This window comes from Dama dama, chromosome 20 (assembly GCF_033118175.1).
Source record: "Dama dama isolate Ldn47 chromosome 20, ASM3311817v1, whole genome shotgun sequence".
Lineage (NCBI taxonomy): Eukaryota > Metazoa > Chordata > Mammalia > Artiodactyla > Cervidae > Dama > Dama dama.
The window spans coordinates 3,715,149-3,734,794 of record NC_083700.1 but is presented as its reverse complement, the minus strand read 5'-3'; the positions used below and the strand labels follow the sequence as shown (position 1 = coordinate 3,734,794).

At 38.7% G+C, this 19,646-nt stretch overlaps 1 protein-coding gene across 3 annotated transcripts in view; it reads right to left on the bottom strand.

The window, feature by feature from the left end:
• Nucleotides 1-1,079: 1,079 nt before the first annotated feature.
• The window catches only part of TIPRL (TOR signaling pathway regulator), a 57,492-nt gene continuing 38,925 nt past the window's right edge, over nucleotides 1,080-19,646 (bottom strand). For 2 of the 3 annotated variants that reach the window (XM_061120205.1, XM_061120203.1), the window contains 3 exons: nucleotides 7,092-7,187; nucleotides 4,074-4,136; nucleotides 1,080-3,124 (listed from right to left, as the gene is read on the bottom strand). In XM_061120205.1, the coding sequence (XP_060976188.1) occupies nucleotides 2,981-3,124; nucleotides 4,074-4,136; nucleotides 7,092-7,187 (303 nt within the window). In that variant the 3' untranslated portion in view covers nucleotides 1,080-2,980. The remainder of the gene's footprint in view (nucleotides 3,125-4,073; nucleotides 4,137-7,091; nucleotides 7,188-19,646) is intronic. The other variant, XM_061120204.1, reaches the window with a different exon arrangement.

Genomic DNA, 19,646 nt, shown 5'->3' with positions numbered 1-19,646 from the left:
GATAAAGCAGAAATAGATGTTTTTCTGGAACTCTCTTGCTTTTTCGGTGATCTGATAGATGTTGGCCATTTTATCTCTGGTTCCTCTGCCTTTTCTAAAACCAGCTTGAACATCTGGAAGTTCACAGTTCACATACTGCTGAAGCCTGGCATGGAAAATTTTGAGCATTACTTTACTAGCATGTGAGATGAGTGCAACTGTGCGGTAGTTTGAGCATTCTTTGGCATTGTCTTTCTTTGGGATTGGAATGAAAACTGACCTTTTCATTTTCAAAACTGGCCACAGTCCTGTGGCCACTGCTGAGTTTTCCAAATTTGCTGGCATATTGAGTGCAGCCCTTTCACAGCATCATCTTTTCGGATTTGAAATAGCTCAACTGGAATTCCATCACCTCTGCTAGCTTTGTTCGCAGTGATGCTCCCTAAGTCCCATTTGACCTCACACTCCAAAATGGTGCATTTACATATAACCTACACATATCCTCCCATACACTTTAAGTCCTCTCTAAACACTTACAATATGCAAAGGCTGTGCAGATAGCTTTAAGTACAACATAAATGCTATGTAAATAGCTGGCAGGTACACAACAAATCCAAGTTTTGCTTTTTGGAAATTCTTTTTCAATATTTTTGATCCGTGGTTGGCTGAATCTGCAGATGTCGAACCAGCAGATACAGAGCGCTAAGTGTCTTCTTTGTTATTGTGATCCCTGTGTCTAGCACCGCATAGGACACACAGCACTGAAAATGAAATGGAATGATACATTACCTCAAACACTTATAGCATGGTACTTCCCTGGTGATCTACTGGTTAAGACTCTCTGCCTTGCAGTGCGGGAGACACAGACAGGTGTGATCCCTGGTCGGGGAACTGAGACCTCACATGTCTTGGAGCAACTAAGGCTGCATGCCACAGCTACTAAAGCCCACACACTCTGGAGCCCAAGTGCTACAGAACTAAGACCCAATGCAGTCAAATAAATTTTTTTTTTAATATAAAGCACAAACAAGAAAGGTACACAAACCATTTTTAATTAAGTTTCAAGAAAAATGGAATCAAATGAAATAGCAAAACACAGATCAGTAATTACTTATTGTTTATTCTCCTCTTACAAAAAGACACTTGGAACAAATAAATATAAAATGGTATAGGTCTTGTTTAGCAATAGGCAAATACAAGTTTTCTTGGTATTCTTAAGCTAATGAAGTTTTTATAAGTTTATCCATCCACCTCATCCTACCCACCTCCTACCCTCTATAAAAAGATCAATTTTACAAGTTTTAATAATGGATTCTCAAAATAAGTAATCTAAGACTTATTTTGTGACTAAGGTATCTGAATTAAGTTAAAAATATATGTATAATATGTTGTTACCTAGAAACCTCAACTAATTCAACTCATGAATATTCTTAAGTTTTCCATTTTTTATAATTTGTATAACTAAAGAGTCTGTTCTTTTCGAATCTAGGAGGAAACACTAAGTACAGATGTATTTAATATACAGTGAGCATGCCATGTGTTTTCTTATAGCCAAAAAAATTGATTTTTTTACACCTTGCAGGTTGATGAAGCAGAACACAGACACATAAATTATTTGTGACTAAATTTAGCTAATAAAATTAGCACACACACACACAAAAAAACCACACAACAATACACCAGAGTCTGAGCAATGATGAATATTCAATTGTATTTGTTTCACTAAAATTTATCTTCAGGCTAATACCTGAAGAGTTTTTCTAATACTTACAATTAAATATTCTTCTTTAATGACTTATGCATCAAGTAGAAATATGTACAATAGTTATTTCAAAGTAGAAAAAGTGGGGGGGGAGAGGGTAATTCTTTTCCCCTGCCCTGTAAATAAAATATTTTTTAAAATCCATTTAAAATAAGTTCTTACTTGGTGCTTTATAATTACTTTCTACTTTATAGAGATCATTTAGAAAGGCAGCAAAGAATATAAAATATTTAAAGGTTATCAAAATAACCAAATGGATTTTTAATTTACCTCTGTGTACTTTCTGTACTACTGAGGTCTTGTCCTAATTAATCACACTTTCCTGGATCTCCTGTAACATTAAAAACATGAATCTTAAAAAAAACTAAAAACTGGCTTTTAGACTTTAAAATAAACCTCCTCCTTCTCCTCCGCAGCTACCCTTCAAATATTTTAAGCAGAAAATTAATCTGATTGTTTTAGGGGTTGATGTAATGTTCACTTAAAATAATCCACTTTAATTCAAACTTTTTAGGACTAATATCAAATTCAATATCCAATGGAAGATGGAAGTAGAACATATGTCAGTACAAACAGTACCAAATACAGAAAAAGCACCTAAAGATGGAAGGAGACAGCTCTGAAACCCTAGCTGTTAGTGGCAAACCACGTTCATGTGTTTCCATGGACATAACACCTTACGTTTTCCAAAAATATAGTTTATTTGGTTCTATGTCTGACTCTTTAAACTTCAAAAGCCAATTTAAAATTTAAGGGGTAATTTTTTTTTTAATTCCTGGGCACAGATCAATTTCCTAGAAGGCAAAAAACAAGGTAAAGAGTCACTAAGCTACACCAATGTGCATGATTGGGAATCCAACGAAAGCCACAACGTGCTATGTTTGAGCGATTTAAAATAACCTCTCCTCATGGCAGAAGATAGCGTTTCATCATAGATGCAGGTTGTGCTCACTCCTTCAGAAACATACACACATCACCTTCTTAGTGAGACTCCGCTTTGTTACAATTTAGAAATCTGAACTTAATCCCAGAGAATATAAATTCCTGGAATATGAATTTGAAGACAGGGTACAAACAGCAGTTGAGTGGAATCTGCCTGCAACAATCCTTTATTTTTTTTTTTTTCCTTTAAGGTTACAGAAAATCTGCACATAGACAAGGCAATTAATTCTCAAAATAAAAATACCCCCCTCCAAATAGCCAGTCAGATTTCACAGTGAGTATATGTTATAACACATTCTATTCCACAGGTGTACATTCTTTTGAGTCTGCAGGGCGAGGATCAATTCTCTCTGGAAATATTAGCTTCTCACAAACTGCCTCCTTTATCGGTAAATACTGTGATATTTCATTAGGTTCCGTGAAGAGGGAAGGTGAAACATGCTAGGAAATACATAAATCATATTAGCATATATAAAGTCACTACATTGATAATTTTGGAAATGCTTTGGCTCAAGCATTCCTAAAGCATGAAAATTTTAAAATGAGGTACAGTGTATGTATATAAGGAACATCATTAGGTACTCCTAATAATATCTCTTGTTCCTGACTCATTTAGCTCTGTTATTTAGCTCTGTTACTACAGGGTTTCCTCAAAAATCACAGGGAGATGTCATTTATAATGCACCATGAAATGTTCTAAGAATTTAATACATCTTACTCCAAGTCCCTTTTCCTGTTACTTTTGTACCCTGAGAGCACCAGTCTTCAGTTAGATGCCAATATGTAGTCTACAATAGACTCTAAGTAACTTTTCTAACTCATACATATTCTATTTGGTTGCCCAAAAGGTTTGTTCAGATCTTTCCATAACATCTTAACATCAAAACCCAAACAAACATTCTGGCCATCCCAATACATACAGATAGAAATAAGCACTAAGGGTGAATTTAAAAATATCAATTTAGCAGGAAGGTATCACTTTTTAAACAAGCCATTATTAACTCCTGTAGGCTTGCAGAAGCCCTTTACAAGTTCCAGGGGAGCAAAAAAAGGAAGAGGGTATTATGCCCCCCAAAATAAGGAACATCCTATTGCAGCTCCACCACCAACCAGTGGTAAGAGCTGGAGTAAGTCACACCTCTGGCTCTCAGTTTTCCCAGAATACAAGTGGAAATTGGGTTGGATGATGACTAAGATACCTAACAACTCTAACTGTAATTGAGGTAAGTACCAGAAAAAATATATACTTCAGCAGGATTTACCTACCTGTTAGGTTAATGAATGGATTTAGGGATACAGGTTTGGTGGATGGGTGGGACATGGGAGGATACCATACCTAAAATAAAGTATTAAAACTTAACTTTTAAAAATTTATATTTAAATACTGTACCATTAAATTAGCAATTTTGCTCTCTCGTGATGTATATTCTCGTAACATGTAGGTCTTGTCAGCCTATATTTAAAAATAAAAAAAATCACAATAAACTTATTTATATTGATTTACAAAATCTTTCCTATTAAATAGAATCGCCTGCATTTTAGAACAGGTTGTGAAAGTAGCATTAAGTCTGGCGAGACCAGCTAATTCTACAGTGAGATAACTAATTCAAGAATTCTGAATTATTAATTCCAATCTGTATAAATTACAGTAATATCAGATACACATATGTAAACATATTTAATAATTATCATGTAAGGGAAACACAAGCAAAAGTTTTACCTTGAAAGAAAATGTATATATTTGTAATGAGATATGTTAGAGATTTAAATATCATTTCAAGTTTGGAACCACACCTTTTCCTTAAGCTATACTAGCATCTACCTACATAACTGTGGCTACCCTTATATTCAAAAAAAAGAAGAAAGCTTAAACAAGTTTTATTCTTTCCTATTTCTAAAAATTTGTTAAATTGCTTATTTATAGTCACTTTTTCAATACTTCAATTTTCCCATCTAAGATTTTTTAAAGGGAGGTTTTAGAAAGCAATTTATTATAATTTGGTTTCTGGTAAACATTATTTAATAAGAGAAAAAATTCACAAGATTACATTCCCTTAAAGTTTCAATCTTCTATATCAACAAAAAGATTGATGCTCATTGTAAAAAAATCAAATAATATAAACATAAGAGTATAAATCATCAACAATCACAAATTCTACAGATAACACTATCCTCAACATTTAGAAATCTCTACAGAAAATCTTATATTCATACTTGCACCTTAAAAGTCAATATTAATTTGTACATCTCTTCAAATCAACCACTAATTTTAATGGTTGAATATTTTCTACTATACGAATTGTAAAAAATTAAAAATAGAAACCTCAATTAAATACAGTTTGGAGACTAAAACGGGGAGCTCTCACATCCTGCAACCATCGCAAAGCCCAACAAAAAAAGAAAGACTCCTCTTAGTTTCTGGCAAGGAATCAGCCGATGGAAGGTCATGGACTCTCAGTTTCCTATAGCCATCCCACCTTCCTTTTCCAGTCTATAGAAGTATTCTCCTTCCCTTGCCAGGCAGGGACTTGCACATGGCTCACCATGGTTACAGATCCCAAACTGCAATTTTCAGCTGATCCTGAATAAATCCAATTTTGCTGGAGAAATATCTGGCAGTCTATTTGTAGCAGATTAACAGGATATAAATGGCCATTTAATCAATATTCATTCAATGGTTATTAAAGCACTTTCCTTCTTTCCTTTGGGGCTTCCCTGGTAGCTCAGATGGTAAAGCGTCTGACTACAATGCAGGAGACCTGGGTTCGATCCCTGGGTTGGGAAGATCCCCTGGAGAAGGAAATGGCAACCCACTCCAGTATTCTTGCCTGGAAAATCCTTGAACTGTTACAAACAATAGCATTTCCATGAATACATACATACACATACACACACACACACACACACACACACACATATATACACACACACACACAACTCTATACATCTGCCTAATTGAAATTTGTGGGTTACTGAATATAAGAATCTTTTTGAGGATAAACCCTGAAAAGAAATCAACATTTCTGAGCTAAAGTGCATGCATTTCTAAAAATGCAAATTTCATTTTTTTCTGAGGCAGTAAAATATAGCCTATTTTTAGTACTTTGCTATCACTTTTGAAAAGAAAAAGATACAGGAACTTTCCTGGTGATCCAGTGGTTAAGACTCCAAGCTTCTACCACTGAAGGTAGCCGGGGTGGGGGTTTCAATCCTTGGTTGGGGAGCTATCCAAGAGGCCACACATTGTGGCCATAAAAAAAGGAAAATACCAATCCAATTCTCTTACTGAGTTCAAATCCCAGTTCTGCCACCTGTTAATTGTATGCAAAAAAGTGAAAGTGAAAGTCACATCTGACTCTTTGCAACTGTACAGTCCAAGGAATTCTCCAGGTCAGAATAGTGGAGTGGGTAGCCGTTCCCTTCTCCAGGGGATCTTCCCAACCCAGGGATTGAATCCAGGTCTCCCGCATTGCAGGCAGATTCTTTACCAGCTGAGCCACAAGGGAAGCCCAAGTATACTGGAGTGGGTAGCCTATCCCTTCTCCAGCGGATCTTCTCAACCCACAAATCTAACTGGGTTCTCTGCATTGGATGTGGATTCTTTATCAACTGAGCTATCAGAGAAGCCCTATTGATTGTATAACTTAGGCAATTTACTTAATTTCTCTTTGCCTTAGTTGCCTCAGCTATAAAGCAGAGATAATCATAATATTTATTTTATAGGATTATTAGGAAAGTTAACTATTACTACAATTACTGTGACTGATACTGGTGGGGTCTTCTCTCATTTGTCATTCTGGTGGTCTCTTATTTATCATTCTGTATGATCACAAATCTGATGTCAAAAATTCATTAAAAAAGGATAGGCTGCTATAAGCTACTAGAAGAGTTTTTATGACTCAATTAAGCCTCCCTATACTTTCTTCACTTATTTTTTAAGAATCTTGTAGGTTAACAATTCCTTGATATAGAACATAGAACTTCCAAGCATTAAAACAACTATTAAAATGATGGGATGATACAAATTTCTGGAGGCTATGTGATTGATATTTCTAATATCAGGACATCACATAAACAACACATACTATGAAAAAAAAGTAAGAGTTAAGGGATAGTTTTCTGAAACAAATTAAACAGAGTAAACACAATTTTTTTAAAAAAAGCATTAGGCTCCCCTTAATGGAAATGCCTTTTAGAAAAACATTTTCAGATACTAGAACTTTTGGAAAAGAAGATGTAATGTTTTGATAACTGTGCAGTCAACAGTGAATGTGAAACACTCAATCTTAAAGGTTAGATGGATAACCATATAATATAAAGCACTGTTGAATTTCAAACTGTCAGACTGACAACGTAACATGAACAAGCCAAATATTAACTAGTATATTCTCTAAATAAGAAGAGATACCTCATGGTAAAGTCTTGTGTCATTCATTCTAATAAGCACCCCATCAATTCTCAAGAAAAATCGCAACAGCAAGAAAAAGCTAGAAGGCATTACTCTCTGGAAAAGAAAAAAAGTATATCAATATTTTAATGAAAATTAAATATTTTATTAATTTGCTAAAAGAAAAAAATTTTTAAGGCATAAAATCTCTCAACTAGAGGTCTTTGCCCTAGTTCCAACCAAAACTGAAAACCTGTTTATATTATGTAACATAACATAAACAGCTTCCTGTAATAGAAAAATATTTTTTCTATGTCAAAAGATAATGAGGTTAAAGACTTAAAACATACCTAAATAATACAAAAATTATAATGTTCACTATTAAAAAAATGAGACTTATAGTAAATGTCAATATCAGTAATATAAAAATGAGAAAATAACCTAGTTCTTTGTTGCTACTCATCTTTCATTAACTTTACGTAAAGACAAGAGGCCTTTAATGGTATGGTTTAATTCAACACAACCAAGTAAGTATTTACTATTTTATACTGCCAAGGTCTGGTTTATGAGATAATTATAACATGTTCTTAACATCTCTGACCTGTGTCACATCTACACTTTTCTGTTTTCCAAGTATTACCAGTGAAGAAAGTCAGAATAAGTGGAGTGTGGGTCCTGGTGTCAGGAAGGGAGGGGATGGATAGGGTGTGGGGTCTTCAGGTCTTTAAACCTCATAGGAATGCTGTCAGAAACAAGGTTACCTTTGTTTCTCCCCTTCAACCTACAACCTGCAAAACATCCACAACTGAACAAAAGTATACCTGTGCCCAACTCAATCAGTCAATGGAGAATTCCACACATCTACACATCTATTGGTGGGTGTACTGGAACATATGGAGGGGCAGAACCAAAGGAACAGTGGAGTCCGTGCCTGCAATCCCAGCCTTATGTCTGCGATAGCTGAGCCCACAGCCTCAGAAACCCCAGCAGCAGGGGGAGCGGCACACATGACTTTGGTGTCCTGAATGTGGGAGCAGCTGTGGGCATAGGTGCCTGGGAAGCAGTAGCAGCAGGGCCTAGGACTCTATGCCTCCAGCGGCTGACGTACCCAAAGACCTGCCCCCAGTCTGCAACGGCAGAGCCCAAGATGCTCACAACACCCAACATGGTGGAGGTGACTGCCCAACCCTGCTCCCCTCCAATCATCATCCTCCTCCAGAGCAGAGCCAATGTCTTGGGGATCCCAGACACGAGGGAGAGCCCACCATCCCCACGACAAAGCAGCTCCAACAGAAGCAAAGCAGTAGCTAACCCAGAGGCACAAGAAGAGCCAAAGAAGGCACAGCACCATGCCTCTTACCACGTATGGAGAGCGCCAATTCTCAAACACGACCAGAAGCAGCACAGCCAAGAGAAACCAGAGCCTGTGTTACAGTGCCGCCTGAAAGCGAAAGTGAAGGCGCTCAGTCTGTCCCACTCTTTGCGACCCTGTGGACTGCAGCCCACCAGGCTCCTCTGTCCGTGGGATTTTCCAGGCAAGAGGACTCGAGTTGGGTGCCATTTCCTTCTCCAGGGGATCTTCCCAACCCAGGGACTGAACCCGGGTCTCCTGCATTACAGGCAGATTCCTTACCATCTGAGCCACCAGGCAAGTCAAGAGGGACGGAAGTCAATAGTGCCACCTACCAGAAAACAAAAGAAGGCGCTCTCACTTTTAACTTGTTATTTAAAGACACCAGCAGAGGAGCACTTCATCAAGCACCATAAGAACCACAGTAATTCTACACCACAAGAAGAAAATGACAAATCTCCAGAAACCAAACTAAAAGTCACAGAATATTTCAATCTAACTGATAGAGAATTCAAAGTAGCTATTGTGAAGAAACTTAATGAGATTTAAGAAAACTCAGAGGAGGGAGCTTTAACATGGCTGGGGAACAGGACAGGGAGATGAACTTCTCCCCCACAAATATATCAAAAAAATCATCTGCACGTGGAACAATTCCCACAGAACATCTTCTGAATGCAGACAGAGGACCCCAGACTTTCAGAAAGGCAAACCAATCTCCTCAGAATAAGGTAGGGCAAAAGATAAAAAGGGAGACAAAGGAGTTCCGGGCGGGGACCTGAGCCCCTGGGGGGCTCCCGGGGAGGGAGTTATGAAGGAGGAAAAGTTTCTGCACACTAGGACACCCCCTCACAGGCGGGGTCAGGGGGAAGCTTCAGAACCTCAGAGGGGAACACAGCAAGCCAGGTGCTCTGAAGGCAAACTGGAGAAAATTCACCACAGAGACTGCACTGGTTGGCACTTCCTAGCCAAGAAGCAGCTCACACTCGCGTCTCCCCACAGTTGAGCAGAGGCTGGGCGCAGAGGCTCAGCCCTTGGGGATTGGTCCTCAGGGAAAGGATCAGGGTTGACTGCCGTGAGGATACTCTGGGGGCGCTAACAAGACACTGCAGAGGCAGACCTGGGAAAATGCCAGAGAAGCAAAAGATCATTCCCATGGGAAGACTCTAATGCTTCACTCTAGCTCTGCACGCTTACAGAAAAAAAGGACACAACCCTAGTGAATACCAAATGGGGGCAAGATGGCAGTGGTCTATGGCCCCAGAGGCAGAGAGGCAGGTGCAAATGCCAGAGGTGGAAGGTAGAGGGCCACTAAGGTCCCGAACCCGGAGATTGCATCTACCGCCAAGTTGTGAGTGGCTAAGGGTTGCTACCCACGTCTTCCTGGGAGCCTGAGCAGCACGACTCTGCCAAGCACCAGGACCAACTCCCCTGGGGAAGTGCACAACTTGCCTCAGACTGGGGACCTCCCGCAGGGACCAAGCAAGGACCAGCTGTGGCGAGCACTCCTCACACACCCTAACAACATCTGCCTTACCCCTCCCCCATCCCGGCACAACTGAGCAAGTGAGCCCTAATAAGCTCCTATTTTCACCCCCTCATGTCTAGGTGAAGGACACAGAAGAGAGACTTACAAGCAGTTTTTGTTCAGTCGCTAAGTCGTGTCCTACTCTTTGCAGCCCCATGGTCTGCAGCATGCCAGGCTTCCCTGTCCTTCACTGTCTCCCAGAATTTGCTCAAACTCACGTCCATTGATTCAGTGATGCCATCCAACCATTTCATTCTCTGTGGCCCCCTTCTCCTCCTGTCCTCAATCCTTCTTAGCATCAGGGTCTTTTCCAATGAGTCAGCTCTTCACATCAGGTGGTCAAAATCTTGGAGCTTCAGCTTCAGCATGAGCCCTTCCAAGGGATATTCAGGGTTGATTTTCTTTAGGATTGGCTGGTTTGATCTCCTTGCTGTCCAAGGGATTCTCAAGAGTGTTCTCCAGTACCACAGTTTGAAAGCATCAATTCTTTGGCACTCAGCCTTCTTTACGGTCCAATTCTCACATCTGTACATGGCTGCTGGAAAAATCATACCTTTGACTATACTTAATATGCTGTCTAGGTTTGTCATAGCTTTTCTTTCAAGGAGCAAGCATCTTTTAATTTCATGGCTGCAGTCACCGTCCACAGTGATTTTGGAGCCAAGGAAATAAAGTCTGTTACTGTTTCCATTTTTTGCCCACCTATTTCCCATGAAGTGATGAGACCAAATGCCATGATCTCAGTTTTTTGAATGCTGAGTGTTAAGCCAGCTTTTTCACTCTCCTCTTTCACCTTCATCAAGAGGTTCTTTAGTTCCTCTTTACTTTCTGCCTTTGGGATAGTATCATCTGTATATCTATGGTTGTTGATATTTCTCCTGGCAACCTTGATTCTAATTTGTGATTCATCTAGCCCAGCATTTCACATGATATACTCTGCATATAAGTTAAATAAGCAGCATGACAATGCATAGCCTTGACATACTACTTTCCCAATTTTGAACCAGCCCATTGTTCCATGTTCCAGTTCTAACTGTTGCTTCTTTTCCTGCATAAAGGTTTCTCAGGAGGTAGGTAAGGTGGTCCAGCAATCCCATCTCTTTCAGAATTTTCCAGTTTGTTATGATCCACAAGGTCAAAGGTTTTTTGCATAGTCAATGAAATAGATGTTTTTCTGGGATTCCCTTGCTTTCTCTATGATCCAGTGGATGTTAGCAATTTGATTTGTGGTCCCTCTGCCTTTTCTAAATCCAACTTTTACATATGGAAATTCTCAGTTCATGTACTGTTGAAGCCTAGTTTGAAGGATTTTGAGCATGACCTTGCTAGTATGTGAAATGAGCTCAATTGTACACTAGCTGGAACATTCTTCGGCATTGCCCTTCTTTGGGATCAGAATGAAAACTGACCTCTTCCAGAGGTAAGGCACCTTATAAGGAGAGGTGGGCTCCAAACCAAAGCAGAACGCCAGTGGCTGTGTAAGCAAAGGAAAGAAGGAGAAACTGCCCTGGAAGTGGCAGGTGCAATGGTTTACATTTCCACTCTAAGCCTGAGGCCGTAAGCTTTAGAGGTAACTGTAGATTTTGAGAATAAGTACAAACTGGAGCAACGGAAGATGCCCACAACAGGTCAAGATCTTTCTAGAAATACTGGAGGCCTTTCTGGGTAGGCAAATCGACTGGAGCAGGACAAAGGAAGAATCATTTGGACATTCCTCTCACTATCACTCTCTCTCTATATATATATATATTTGTTTTTTTCCCCTTTTAAAAAATTATTTTCTCATATTGTCCTAATATGGTTATTTATTAATCCTTTAGTTTTTATTTTTATAACCTACTTTTTCCATTAAAAAACTCTATTTTTTAAATAAATTCCATGTTTCTGATTTTTGTTTTTTGATTTTTTGTTTTTAATTTTGTATCTTTAAGAGTCTAATTTTTAGTATCTATTTTCACTGAGGGGTTTGATCACTAGCTTGATTGCTGTCTTTCGACTCCTCTTCACAGCCTTTCTTCACCCCCTTTTCTTCATTTTCCTTCCCATTCTTCCTATGTCAGTGTGCCAATCTCTTTGGGTATTCTTGGCTTTTGAGAGCTGTTTCACTGTTAGTCTAGGCATTTTGTCTTCTGTGCTATGTGGACTGTGAAATCTTGATGCTATTGTAAGGAGTCGGACCTGAACCCCAGATGCAGGAGGCTTGACTCCCAGGACTTTGGATCACCAAAACTCCTGACCCCATGGACATTATAATAGGTGAGAGCCCTCCCAAAGGCCTCCATCTCAACACTAAGACCAAGCCCCACCTAAAACCCAGCAAGTTCCAGTGCTGGACACCCCATGCCAATCCTTCAGCAAAAGAGAGGCACAACCCTGGCACATTAGCAGACAGGCTGCCCAAAGCCATACTGATCCCATAAACACTGTAAAACACACCACTGAACACTGCATTAAAGAAAAAAGAATAAAAAAGAAATGAGGATAGTCTCTGAGACTTCTGGGACAACATTTAGCACCCCGATATTCAAATCATAGGGTTCCCAGAAGAAGACAAAAGGAAAGGGCAAGAGAAAATATTTAAGGGTATTTTAGTTGAAAACTTCCCTAAAATGGGAAAAGATACAGCCACCCAAGTCCAGGAAACCCAGAGAGTTCCATACAGGATAAGTGAAAGAGAAAGTGAAGTCGTGTCCGACTCTTTGCAACCCCATGGACTGTAGCCTACCAGGCTCCTCCATCCAGGAGGCAGTACTCTGCCTCTTTCCAGGCAAGAGTACTGGAGTGGGTTGCCATTTCCTTCTCCACCATACAGGATAAACCCAAGGAGAATCATGCCAAGACCCATATTAATCAAACATGTAAATGGGCTAAGTGTTCTAGCCAAAGGACAACAGATTGGCTGAATGGATACAAAAATAAGACCACTATATACGCTATCTACAAGAGACCCACCTCAGACCAGATTGAAAGTGACGGGCTGGAAAAAGATATTCCATGAAAACAGAAATCAAAAGATAGCAGGAGTAGCGATAAAAATAGACTTTAAAATAAAGACTGTTACAAGAGACAAAGAAGGACACTACATAATAATCAAGGGATCAATCCAAGAAGAAAATGTAACAATTACAAATATATATGCACACAGGAGCAACTACATACATAAGGCAGATGCTCACAACTACTAAAAGGGAAGTCAACAGTGACACAGTAACAGTGGGGGCTTTATTACTCCTCTCACACCAAAGAACAGATCACACAGGCAGAAAACAGGGGAAACAAGCCTTAAACAATATGGTGGACCAGTTGGACCTAACTGGTATCTACAGGGCATTTCATCCAAAAGCAACAGAACAATTTCACTTTTTCCTCAAGTGCACATGGAACCTTCTCCAAGACAGAACACATCTTGGGCTGTAAATCAAGCCTTGGTAAAAAAAAAAAAAAAAAAACTGGAATTGAGAGAGTTAATTCTTTGGTAGGTTGATAAGGAGTCTGGGGCTCCTAAGGAGGAGGAAAGGGCCCAGGGCCTTCAAGGAGGAGAAAGTTTTTCTTTTCTATACTGCTTTGTTTTAGTCACATAAGACTTTTTATCTTAAACTCTGAGTTGTTACGACAACAATCTTTAAGACTAACTTTGTTTAAGCCCAGATCTAGACAAAACAACTCATCTTGGTCAAGGGTATGTTTTTCCTTAAACTCTGTACTAATGATTATATAACAACAATGTATCTTGCTCCAGGACACCTCTCCTTCTTATCAAGAACCTTCTGACTAATCTTGTTATCTTAAGACCTAGTTGTGAGAGTGGGTCTACCTCTAAGCTTGTTAATTTAAGGTTTATGTTGTGGAAGTGAGTCTGGTAAAAGTGTGTAAGGCCTTGATAAGCATAGTGAGTGGGGCACTCTCCACCCCCCTCCTGATGTCTGTGTCAGAAGCTTTCTCTGTCCTTTCTCACTGTAATAAAGCTTCTGCCAACAAAAGCTCTGAGTGATCAAGCTTGGTCCTTGGTTCCAAAGCTAAATCTTCTTTAGAGACCAGGGATCCAACACCGTTCACCATAAGCTATCAAAATCATCTCAAGCATTTTTTTCTGATCACAACACTGTAAGACTAGATATCAACTACAGGAAAAAAAAAAAAAAAAAACTAGAAAAAGCATAAACACATGGAGGCTAAACAATACGCTTTTGAATAACCAACAGATCACTGAAGAAATAAAAAAGAAAATCATAATAGGCCTAGAAACAAATGATATTGAAAACGTGACAACTCAAAACCTATGGGATGGAGTAAAAACAGTGCTAAGAGGGAAGTTTATAGCAATACAAGCCTATTTCAAGAAACAAGAGACATCAAACAACCTACCTAACTTTACACCTAAAGCAACTAGAAAAAGGAGAATTAAAAAAAAACCCCAGTTAGTAGAAGGAAAGAAATCATAAAGATCAGAGAAATCAAAAAGAAATGAAGGAGACGATATCAAAGATCAATAAGACTAAAAGATGGTTCTTTGAGAAGATAATTGAAATTGACAAATGGTTAGTCGGACTCATCAAGAAAAACAGAAAGAAGACTCAAATCATTAAAATTAGAAGTGAAAAAGGTAAAATTACAACACACAACACAGAAATACAAAAGGATCATAAAAGACTACTACCAGCATCTGTATGTTGATATAATGGGCAACCTAGAAGAAATGGATAACTTTCTCAAGTTCAGTTCATTTGCTCAATCCTGTCCGACTCTTTGCAACCCCATAGACTGTAGCACATCAGGCTTCCATGTCCATCACCAACTCCTGGAGCTTGTTCAAATTCATGTCCATCGAGTCAGTGATGCCATCCAACCATTTCATCCTCTGTTGTCCCCTTCTCCTCCTGCCTTCAATCTTTTCCAGCATTAGGGCCTTTCTAGTGACTGAGTTCTTTCTTTGCATCAGGTGGCCAAGTATTGGAGTTTCAGCTTCGCATCAGTCCTTCCAATGAATATTCAGGGCTGATTTCATTCAGGATCAACTGGTTGGATCTCCTTGCAGTCCAAGGGACTCTCAAGAGTCTTCTCCAACACCACAGTTCAAAAGCATCAATTTTTTGGCACTCAGCTTTCTTTACAGTCCAACTGTCACATCCAAACATGACTACTGGAAAATCCATAGCTTTGACTAGATGGACCTCTGTCGGCAAAGAAATACATCTGATTTTTAATATGCTGTCTATGTGGGTCGTAACTTTTCTTCCAAGGAGCAAGCATCTTTTAATTTCATGGTTGCAGTCACCATCTGCACCAATTTTGGAGCCCCCCAAAATAAAGTCTGTCCCTGTTTTCATTGTTTCCCCATCTATTTCCCATGAAGTGATGGGACTGGATGCCATGATCTCATTTTTTTTGAATGTTGAGTTTTAAGCCAGCTTGTTCACCCTCCTCTTTCACTTTCATCAAGAGGCTCTTTAGTTCTTCACTTTCTGCCATAAGGGTGGTGTCATCTGCATATCTGAGGTTATTGACATTTCTCCCAGCAATCTTGATTCCAGCTTGTGCTTCCTTCAGCCCAGCATTTCACATGATGTACTCTGCATATAAGTTAAATAAGCAGGGTGACAATATACAGCCTTGATGTACTCCTTTCCCAATTTGGAACCAAAGAATATAATCAATCTGATTTTGGTACTGACCATTTGGTGATGTCCATGTGGACAGTCATCATCTTGTGTATTGTTGGAAGAGGGCATTAGCTATAACCAGTGTGTTCTCTTGGCAAAATTCTGTTAGCCTTTGCCCTGCTTCATTTGGTACTCCAAGGCCAAACTTGCCAGTTACTCGAGGTATCTCTTGACTTCCTACTTTTGCATTCCAGTCCCCTATGACAAAAAGGACATCTTTTTTTGGTGTTACTTCTAGAGGGTCTTCAAAGAACCATTCAACTTCAGTTTCTTTGGCCTTAGTGGTTGGGGCACAGACTTGTATTACTGTGATATTGAATGGTTTGCCTTGGAAATGAACAGAGCTCATTCTGTCATTCTTGAGGTTGCACCCAAGTACTGCATTTTGGATAGTACAAACTCTTAGAAAAGTATATATAACCTTCCAAAACAGAACCAGAAAGAAATACAAAATAGGAACAAACCAATCACAAACATGGAAATTGAAATTCTAATAAAAAATCTTCCAACAAACAGAAGCTCAGGGCCAGATGGCTTGACAGGCGAATTCTACCAAAAGTTTAGAGACGAGTTAACACCTATTCTACTCAAACTCTTCCAGAAAACTGCAGAGAAAGGAAAACTCCCAAATTCATTCTATGAGGCCACCATCACTCTGATACCAAAACCAGACAAAGGTGCCAAAAAGAAAGAAAACTATCAGCCAGTATCACTGATGAACATAAATGCAAAAATTCTTAACAAAATTCTAGCAAACACAATCCAACAACATAATAGAAGGATCCTACATCATAATCAAGTGGGCTTTATTCCAGGGATGGAAGGATTCTTCAATATTCACAAATCAACCAATATGATACACCATATTAACAAACTGAAAGATAAAAACCATACAATTATTTCAATAGAAGCAGAGAAATTCTTTGACAAAATTCAACACTCATTTATGATGAAAACTCTCCAGAAAATATGCATGGGGGAACATAAGTCAACATAATAAAGGCCATATAAGACAAATCCACAGCAAATATTGTTCACAATGGTGAAAAATTGAAATCATTTCCTCTAAAATGAGGAACAAAACAAGGTTTTCCACTGTTGCCACCATTTTTCAACAGAATTTTGGGAGGCCTAACCAAAGCAATCAGAGAAGAAAAAGAAATAAAAGGAATCAAGATTGGAAAAGAAGCAAAACTCTCACTGTTTACATATGTCATGATTTTCTACATAGAAAACCCTAAAGATGCCACCAGAAAATCCAGAAAAACATCTACTTCTGCTTTATTGACTATACTAAAGACTTTGACTACATGGATCACAACAAACTGTGGAAAATGCTTAAAGAGATGGGAATACCAGACCACCTTAACTGCCTCATGAGAAATCTGTATGCAGGTCAAGAAGCAACAGTTAGAACTGGACATGGAACAATAGAGTGGTTCAAAATTGGGAAAGGAGTATGTCAAGGCTGTATACTGTCACCATGCTTATTTAACTTATATGCAGAGTACATCATGCTAAATGCCAGGCTGGATGAAGCTCAAGCTGGAGCAAGATTGCTGGGAGAAATATCAATAATCTCAGACATGCAGATAATACCACCCTAATGGCAGAAAGCGAAGAGGAACTAAAGAACCTCTTGTGAAGGTGAAAAAGGAAAAAGCTGGCTTAAAACTCAACATTCAAAAAACTAAAATCATGACATCTGGTCCCATCACATCATGGCAAACAGAGGGGCAAAAAATGGAAACAGTGGCAGACTTTATCGTCTTCAGCTCCAAAATGACTACAGACAGTGACTGCAGCCATGAAATTAAAAGATGCTTGCTCCTTGAAAAAAAAAAAAAAAAAAACCATGAGAAACCTAGACAGTGTATTAAAAAGCAGATACATTACTTTGCCTACAAAAGTCCATCTAGTCAAAGCTATAGCTTTTCCAGTATTCATGTACAGATGTGAGCTTTGGACCATAAAGAAGGCTGAGAGGCAAAGAATTGACACTTTCCAACTGTGGTGCTGGAGAAGTCTTGAGAGTTCCTTGGACTGCAAGGAGAGCAAAACAGTCAATTCTAAAGGAAATCAACCCTGAATCCTCACTGGAAGGACTGATGCTGAAGCTGAAGCTCCAATAATTTGGCCACCTGATGCAAAGAGCAAACTCACTATAAAAGATGCTGATGCTGGGAAAGATTGAGGGCAAGAGGAGAAGGGGGTGACAGAGGATGAGATAGTTGAATGTCATCACTGACTCAATGGACATGAGTTTTAGCAAACTCCAGGAGATAGTGAAGGACAAGGAAGTCTGGCATGCTGCAGTCCATGGGGTTGCAAAGAGTCAGACATGACTGAGCAACTGAACAACAACAAAAATCAATGAATATAGTAGTCGTGGGATCAAAATTAAGACAGAGAAATCTCTTGCACTCCAATGTACTAACAATGAAAAATCAGGAAGAGAAATTAAGGAACCAATCCCATTTACCACTGTAACAAAAAGAATAAAATACTTAGGGATAAATTTACCTAAAGAGACAAAAGACCTATATTCGGAAAACTATAGGACACTGATGAAAGAAATTGAAGATGACACAAACAGATGGAATAATATACCACGTTCTTGGATTGGAATAATAAATAATGTGAAAATGACTATACTACCAAATGCAATCTATAGATTCAACACAACCCCTATCAAACCACCAATGATATTTTTCACAGAACTAGAACAAACAATTTCACAATTTGTATGGAAAGACAAAAGGCCCCAAAAAGCCAAAGTAATCTTGAGAAAGAAGAATGAAGCTGGAGGAATAAACCTTCCTGACTTTAGACTATACTACAAAGCTACACTCATCAAGGCCGTACGGAAGTGGCACAAAAATAGAAACATAGACCAATGGAACAAGATAGAAAGCCTGGAGATAAATCCACGCACCTGTGAACACCTTATCTTTTACAAAGGAGGCAAAACATACAATAGAGAAAGACAGTTTCTTCAATACATGGTGCTAGGAAAACTGGGAAGCTATGTGTAAAAGAATGAAATTAGAACACTTCCTAACACCAAAAACAAAAATAAACTCAAAATGGAATAAAGACCTAAATGTAGACCAGAAGCTATAGAACTCTTAGAGGAAACCAGGCAGAACACTCTTAAAACATAAATCACAGAATGAACCTATATGACCCACCTCTCAGAGTAATGAAATAAAACAAAAATAAACAAATGGGACCTAATTAAACTTAAAAGCTTTTGCACAATGAAGGAAAACTAAAAGTAAAGTGAAAATGCAACCCTCAGAATGGGAGAAAACAATAGCAACTGAAACAATTGACAAAGAATTAATCTTCAAAAAGTCCAAGCAGTTCATGAAGCTCAATATCAGAAAAACAACCCACTCAAAAAGTGGGCAGAAGACCTAAATAGACATTTCTCCAAAGAAGACATAAAGATGGCTAATAAAGAGATGAAAAAATGCTCAACATCACTCATTCTTAGAGAAATGCAAATCAAAACTACCCAGAGGTACATCACCTCACACCAGTCAGAACAGTCATCATCAAAAAATCTACAAATAATAGATATTGGAGAGGATATGGAGAAAAGGGAACCCTCTTGCACTGTTAGTGGGAATGTAAATTAATACAGTCACTATGGAAGACAGTATGGAGATTTCTTTAAAAACTAGGACAAAAACCACCATATGAACCAGGAATCCCACTACTAGTAATATTCCCTGAGGAAACTGAAATTGAAAAAGACACATGTGCCCAAAAGCTCATTGCAATGCACTATTTACAATAGCTAGGATATAGAAGAAACCTAGATGTCCACTGACAGATGAATGGATAAAGAAGTTGTGGTATATATACACAATAGCATATTCCTCAGCCATAAAAAGAATGTATCTGAGTCAGTTCTAATGAGGTAGATGACTCCAGAGCTTATTATACCGAGTGAAGTTAAGTCAGAAAGAAAAAGACAAATATCAGATATTAATGCATCTATACGGAATCTAGAAAGACAGTACTGATGATTC